General features: G+C 44.7%; 1 protein-coding gene across 1 annotated transcript; it reads right to left on the bottom strand.

Annotated features, from left to right (window-relative positions):
* Positions 1 to 1,063: 1,063 nt before the first annotated feature.
* LOC136619865 (jeltraxin-like) lies at positions 1,064 to 7,374 on the bottom strand. Its single transcript, XM_066594600.1, has 2 exons — positions 7,320 to 7,374; positions 1,064 to 1,952 (listed from the first exon to the last, which is right to left on the bottom strand). Exons 1-2 carry the CDS (start codon positions 7,372 to 7,374, stop codon positions 1,366 to 1,368), a joined length of 642 nt encoding a protein of 213 aa, XP_066450697.1. The 3' UTR covers positions 1,064 to 1,365.
* Between the last annotated feature and the right edge of the window lie 455 nt (positions 7,375 to 7,829).

The following is a 7,829-nucleotide window of genomic DNA, read 5'->3' as shown; positions in this document are numbered from 1 at the left end:
ATGGCCCCAGTAAAAATAGTGAATCTTTTAGAGGTCCCAGTAATAGTAGTGACCCCCATACCAGAGGCGTAACTTGAAGCTGCTGGGCCCCAGTGCAAAATCTGTAACTGGCCCCCCAACTATAAAGCATCATTGATAACATTGGTTTGCAATATGGGGAAGATAGACTTTTTTAGGGCTCCTTGGCCCAGGTGCGACCGCACCCCCTATATGTACACCCTCTGCACCCCCTATATGTACACCCATGCCCCATATCATAGTGGCCCCAGTAGTAATAGTGACTCCCGCAGTGACCTCAGTAATAATGATGCCTCAGTTAGTGGCCACAGCTGTAATCATGACCCCCTTATTGTCCGCAATAGTAATAGTATCCTCCAGCACCGCCGGACCAGAACTGTGAGCAAATGCGTGAATGGTTTGCGGGATTGTTGCCGGCCAGTTCACAGGTGGAAATGATTTTTTATTGGCCATTAATATGGCTAGTAAACATAAATACTAGCGGGGTAGAAACCCTAGTGCTGCCCCTCTGAGGTCCTGAAGAAGCAGCAGTCTCAGGGCGCCTCCTGGTGGGAGCTCCCATGGATTGGCTGACTCTTGTGTATGATGCCTAGAGAGTTCTTACAGGGGTTTTATTTCAGGACAAAATAGAAAAAGGTTCTGCTGTAAGCAAAGCAATCATTTATTAATTTTTGAATAGAGATGAGCGAGCGTACTCGGATAAGCACTACTCGCTCGAGTAATTGGCTTTATCCGAGTATCGCTGTGCTCGGGTCTAAAGATTCGGGTGCCGGCACGGAGCGGGGAGCTGCAGGGGAGAGCGGGGAGGAACGGAGGTAAGATCTTTCTCTCCTTCTCTCCCACCCGCTCTCCCCTGCTCCCCGCTGCGACTCACCTGTCAGCCGCAGCGGCACCCGAGTCTTCAGGGACGAGCACAGCGATAGTCGGATAAAGCCCATTACTCGAGCGAGTAGTGCTTATCCGAGTACGCTCGCTCATCTCTATTTTTGAACATGAGTATATAGACCAGTGTTCCCCAACTCCCGTCCTCAGGGACCCCCAACAGGTCATGTTTTCTGGATTTCCTCAGTATTGCACAGGTGATATTGTTATTGTCAGTGCTCAGACATTGCTACAGGCGTTCTCTCTATAGGATATCCTGAAAACCTGACCTGTTGGGGTCCCCGAGTACTGGAGCTGGGAAACACTGATATAGAAGAATCACAGATGAAGTATGCACATGATATCAGTAGAGTGCCTACCACATATATCTAGTAATAAATGCAAATACTTCACATATAGTAATTAGCATATTGCATACAATGACAGTAGATTTTCAATTTCATTAGTTAATCATATAGAATTGCGTTAATTTTCCAAGGCGATGACGCCCCCTTTGATCTCCTTAGCTCCATTTGTCCAGCTAAAGATATTTCCAGATACAGAAAGATAACTATTATAAATGGTATCGGTGTCAAGAATGTAATCCCACATATTGACATCAGACATTTCACCAACAAAACACTGGCTTGCCTCAAACCCACCACCAAAAGTGTCCTGGTCCTGCCCAAGGATGACACTCATCTGAGGTACTATGGGGGATCTGCTTGTACTAACTCTTCTAGGGTAACGCTTGCCATTGATCCACAGTTGGAGCAGTCCGGTCTCGGAGTCCCAAGCAACACAAGTCTGTTTCCAGTCTAGAACCTCAGGATCCACCTCAAAAGTAAATTCTTCTTGATTTATGAAAACCTTACATAATTTTGGAGGCTGCAGACCAAAAAGGAAAGTGTTGTCTTTTCCAGGCGTGGCCAAAGAAAAAAGATAATGTACTCGTTGGAGGTTGCTATAGGAGCGCAGACATACGGTGAGTTGTTTTAAAGCTTGTTCCACAGCTGGCTTCAGAATCACATGGTCAGTGACTGATTCCTTAGGGAAAAGGAGGATATTTTGGCCTAGACCAAAGGATAGAAAATAAAGTTGCAGTAATAATATTAACTAATAACAATCATTATATCATAGCCAGCTAGAGAAACCACGTAATCTTGTAGATGTGATACCTTTTAATGGGTAACAAAAAATGGAATAGATCTGAAGAGGCATGAATATTTGACTAAGAGCCCGAGAGGTTCACACGCTTGCTATTACATCATGTATTTTTGTTAGCCATTAAAAGGTATTAAAAGGTATCAATCTACAAGACTACGTGGTTTCTCTTGCTGGGAACAAACACATTTTGCTCTACCGGCTAACACGGTACCAAACCTTTGTTTTCATTATACATAACCATCATATCCATATTTGTATTAAACCTTACCATCATTGATTGTATATATTAACCCACTAGCCCACCAGGATTCTCTTCTCCACAATTAAAGTGTTTGTACCACAATTACAAGTTATTCCCTACCCATAGGATAGGGGATAAATTGCTGATTGGTGGAAGTCTCACCACTGAGACATTTTTAAGTGGGGAGAAATAAGAAAAATGCTCACCCTTGCTACCCTGCTACTCCTAGCCACAAAGAACATATCCCCCAACCCAGGCCCAACCCGTACTGCTCTCTACCAACATGCCCCACCTGCCCCGTTCAAATGCACCCTATGTAACTTCCAATCTACATGCAACAAACTCCCAACTTTCCACGACCTCTTCACCACCAAACACCTTAACCTGTTCGCCCCCGCTGCATTGTCCTATGATGGCCTGCAGTTCTCCCACACCCCCAGATCAGCCGACCAGCGCAGCGGAGGAGAAAAAAGCGTAATTCTCTTGCCTTACTGTATCTTTCAGGTCATTCCCTCAGCTTCATCACTTACCTTCCAGTCATTTGAAGTCCGCACCCTGCGACTTTTCCACCCACTGACCCTGCGTGTCGCAGTTATTTACTGGCCCCCAGGTCAAACCCGCCTTTTCCTAGACCACTTCGCTGCCTGGATCCCCCACTTCGTATCCTGTGAAATCCCAACCATCATCCTCGGCAATTTCAACATCCCTACTTACAACCCAAGCCCCTCATCTGCCTCCCGGCTTTTAATGCTTACCTCCTCCTTCGGCCTATCACTAATCTCTGACTCCCCCACTCACAGAGATGTCAACACTCTCAATCTAATCTTTCTCTGCCTCTCCCTTTGCTAACTCCCGCCTTCCACTCTCAGATCACAACCTCCTCTCTTTCTCCATCAGGCACCCTAGAATCCCCCCCCCCCCCCGACCCTCCTACCTATAGCATCTCTAAGAACTTCCAGTCCATCCACACAAAACAGTTCACCGAGACCATTCAGTTCTCCCTGTCCCCTATCTCTCTCCTCACCTGCCCTAACCTGGCAGCCGAACACTACCATACCACCCTCAGCCGTGCCCTGGATGAAGCAGCACCACCTGTGACTTAAGCCGTCAACTGCAGACCATGGCAACCTTGGCTCACATACAAAACGTGCTTCATCCGGCAGTGCTCTAGGTGTGCCAAGCAGCTGTGGAGAAAATCAAAGCTGTCCGCAGACTTCCTCCACTTCAAATTCATGCTTATAACCTAGCCCTTCACCATGCCAAACAAGTTTATTTCATCTCCCTTGTCTGCTCACTATCCCACAACCCCAAACGACTCTTTGAGACCTTTCACTCCCTCCACAGCCCCTACGAACAGGCCCCAGTGACAAAAAATTGACAACATCCGAAAAGAAATCTCCAAAAACTGCATGGCTAGCCCCGATTTCAGTCTCCTAAGCACTGCATCCAGCCCCACTCACTTTCTATGTTAAAACCAACGACAGAGGGAGAAGTATTCAGGCTGCTTTCCGCTGCCTGCCCCACCACCTGCGCTAGCAATCCTCTCCCCTCTCACCTCCTCCAGTCCCTTTCCCCAGCTCTCATTACTTACCTCACCACAATCTGCAACCTCTCCCTAACCTCTGGCACCTTCCTCTCCTCATTTAAACACTCTATCATATCCCCTCTGCTTAAAAAAACAAGCCTTGACCCGACTGATGCTGCCAACTACCAACCTGTGTCAAACCTCCCCTTCATCTCTAAATTACTAGAACACCTGGTCAACTCCCATCTCACACGCTTTTTCTCTGACAACTCACTTCTTGAGCCCCTCCAGTCTGGTTTCCACTCTCTACATTTGACTGAAACTGCCCTCACAAAAGTATCAAATGACCTGATGACGGCAAAGTCGAGAGGTGACTACTTCCTACTAATCCTCCTTGACCTGTCTCCTTGACCATGACCTCCTTCATACTATGCTCCGCTCTATTGGTCTAAAGGACACTGCTCTCTCCTGGTTCTACTCCTACCTCTCTGACCACTACTTCAGCGTCTCCTTTGCTGGCTCTACCTCCTCTCCACTTCCTCTCACTGTCGGGGTACTCCAGGGCTCGGTCCTTGGTCCCCTTCTCTTCTCTATCTATACAGCCCTAATTGGACAAACCATTCACAAATTCGGACTCCAATACGATCTCTACGCTGATGACACCCAACTATGCACCTCTTCCCGTGAGATCTCTGAACCATTCCTCCAAAATATCACCGACTGTATGACCGCTGTCTCTAATACTATGTCCTCCCTTTTTCTTAAACTTAACCTCTCTAAAACTAACCTCCGCGTCTTTCCGACTTCCAACCGACCTCCCCTCAACATCTCCATTCCAGTGTCTGGCATTATCATAACCCCCAGACAGCATGCCCACTGCCTTGGGGGTCACACTGGACTCTGACCTCTCCTTTATCCCCCTCCACACACACACACACATCTAATCTCTGTCCCAAACATGTCACAGGCACTTCAGAAATATTGCTAAAATCTGGTCATTCCTCACCACGAACATGCTAAAAACAATCGTGGTCGCCCTCATCCACTCCTAACTCAACTACTGCAACTTGCTATTCATCAGCCTTCCCTGCACCAGGCTCACTCCACTTCAATCCATACTTAATGCGGCAACTAGGTTCATTTTTCTATCCAGCCGTTACTCAGACGCCTCTGCATTATGCCAGTTGCTGCACTGGCTGCCCATCCACTGCAGAACTAAATTTAAACTCCTCACCCACAAAGCTCTCCATGGTGCCGTGCCACCATACATCACCCCCCTCCTGTCTGTACAGCACAAAACCCGCCGACTCTGATCCACTAACGCACTCAGACTAAACACCCCTGTAATACGGACCTCACATGCTCGCCTACAGGACTTCACCAGAGCAGCACCCATCCTCTGGAACGCTCTACCCCAAGGCATCCAGACAATTCCCGATGCACAAAATTTCAGACGCACCCTAAAAACGCACCTCTTCAGGGAAGCATACCAAATCCCCTGACCTAGTCCCCTGCTCATCTCTATATCTCCCCACACCTTCCACCCTGCCTATCACATATGACCTCTACCCCTGCACCTCCTTACCGCCCCACCCCATTTGCTTTCTACTAACTGATTTCCACTTGAAATCCCCTACTGCCTGTGTTCCCCATGCCTTGCTTGCCCACCCCTTGTACCTCCTGTACCACCCCCATCCCATTAGTTTCAAATTAGGTGTACCTCACATTGTAATTGTTGTATTGTTTGCATTTATCCCGTTCTTGAAAGCGCTGCAGAATAAGTTGGCGCTATACAAATAAAGATTTTTTTTTGGGGGGGGGGGTTAGCTTTTACGGCATCCACAATACAGTATCAATGTATCAATGACATATGACCTTTTTCTATGGGTCAGTGCGATTGGGGTGATACCAAATTGATATTGTTTTTATGATTTTCTATCTTTAAAAACTAAATACATTTTTTCCTTAAACAAAATTTGTTCTCCTTTGCTATATTTTGAGAACCAGAACTTTTTATTTTTTCATTAAATGGGCTGTGTGAGGGCTTGTTTTTGCAAAGTGAGCTGCAGTTATTATTAGTACTTTTTATTTTGGGAAACATATTGCTTTTTTATTTAAATATTTTGTCCTTTTTTACACCTTTCACTGTGTGGGTTAAATATTGTGATATTTTAATAGTTCAGACTTTCTACAAACATGGTGAAATCAAATATGTATATTTTTTTTAAATTGTTTCAATTTTATAAGGAGAGTGGGACTTTTTGGGGAACTTTTAACATTTAGTTTTACTGTTAGCCCCGAGACTATGGCTTTGATGGGCTGTGATAAGCTATGTGAAGTTAGTTTTGCTTTGTCCCATATATTCACTACTGTAGAAATTATAATTTTGAGTAATGCTCACGATTACCCTGTTTTATCCCTTCTTATCCCATAGTTTTTGTTATTTCTGTTTTATTAAAATGTATGTTGGAAAATGTTTAATAAAAATCTTTTTGAACCTAAAAAAAATAATTTTTAAATGTTTTAATACTTGTTGGGTCCCTAAAGGAGACTTGAACTTGCGATTGTTGATTGCTGTACTATATACTGCAATACCACAGTATTACAGTATATAGCAATTTTTGATGTTGCCTATCAAGTCTCACTAGGGGCAGGGTTTGATAGGCATCTATGCATGGCAGCCCTGGGAGCGTCTGACTTTTAAATGAGCTGCCAGTTTTGACTGCAGTATCTAAACAGTTATCTGCTGCAATCAGAGTTAACTTGGATCGCGCCAATTACCAGCGGCTGTCAGAAACAGCCGGTAGCCGCAGAGTATGGAGTGGACTCAGCTCCCGAGCCTGCTTCATGAACTCTTCATTGCCGCCCAATGTAAATTTACTTTTGATGGTCATGAAGGGCCTAATAACAGTTTTAATAGGAGTTGATAGACACTAGACTATAAGATGACCAGAGACTAGACTCTATATGGTTGATTAAGACTGCATAACTAGACTTTAGATACATAATAACAAGTCACAGAGAACTGGACATTACAAGGTATAGACTACACGGATGGATCAGATTGGACCGAGCAGAAGATGACAATATCATATAAGAAGTTCTTCTCATTTATACATTTGACTTTTTTTTTCATTTTTGGGTGAAAATCCTCTTCAGCATCTTCAATCTTGTAAGACCTTGGGGCCTGAAATTGTCTTACCCTTTGGCAATGAATGCTGGCACCAATGCTATCTACTACATAGCTCTGGTGGAGTGCTTTGCTAGCCAATGCGGTGGGAATCATAGAGAAGCTGCAAAGGTCTTCACCTCTAGACTTTATGGCCATTTTTGAGTAAAATGACAATGTTATAACATGGATCTAGAATGATGTAAGTGGAGATATATAGCGTCAGGATCACCATCGCTGTACTGAAGTGGCTCTGCTGTGGTTACTGTATTATGGCTGCACCCCCTCGCCAAGCACTTTATGGCTTACACAATGACTATCATAGCATATACACTGACCTGTCAGTGCAAAACATCCAGATAGAAGAACAAACAAGATGGAAAGGGTTTTCATTTTTCTGGGAAAAAAAATATTGAAATTAAATGTGTGTCTGGTGACTCAATACAATTTTTTTGTTTTAATAATATTAAAGTCCTATATATAACTTAAAGGGGTTGTCCAGGGACACTAAATATGTACACATACCTGCTGTGTTGGAGTTTTCAGTTCTGACACCAGGTCACATGGCATGGCTCCTCTCTTTTTTTGCCCACATCATCAAGGAGGCTTATCTTATGAACTGCAGCGCTTTCCCCCAAAATAAGCCCTAGCCTGATTTTTCTGAATGTTCGGAGAGGCTTGAAATATAAGCCCTATCCCAAATATAAATCCGAGCTGCATTACATAAAAAGGAATACATTATCTAGCAGGCTCAATCAAGGTCCCTCCTGCTGCTTTCCAGAGCTCCAGCGCAGTTCCTGCAGTCCTAGGCCGCCGATACAAGATCACTTCCTGGTTATGGGATTCGT

Source organism: Eleutherodactylus coqui, chromosome 3 (genome assembly GCF_035609145.1).
Source record: "Eleutherodactylus coqui strain aEleCoq1 chromosome 3, aEleCoq1.hap1, whole genome shotgun sequence".
Taxonomy (NCBI): Eukaryota; Metazoa; Chordata; class Amphibia; order Anura; family Eleutherodactylidae; genus Eleutherodactylus; species Eleutherodactylus coqui.
Note: the sequence above shows the minus strand (reverse complement) of the source record. Positions and strands in the feature narration are given on the sequence as shown.

What these genes read in the sequence shown, in the direction of transcription:
- LOC136619865 (XM_066594600.1), bottom strand. Translation starts at nt 7,374, where the DNA reads ATGAAAACCCTTTCCATCTTGTTTGTTCTTCTATCTGGATGTTTTGCA. An exon ending in TGGATGTTTTGCACTGACAG is followed by an intron (nt 1,953 to 7,319) that starts GTCAGTGTATAT and finishes CCTTTGGTCTAG; the next exon opens with GCCAAAATATCCTCCTTTTC.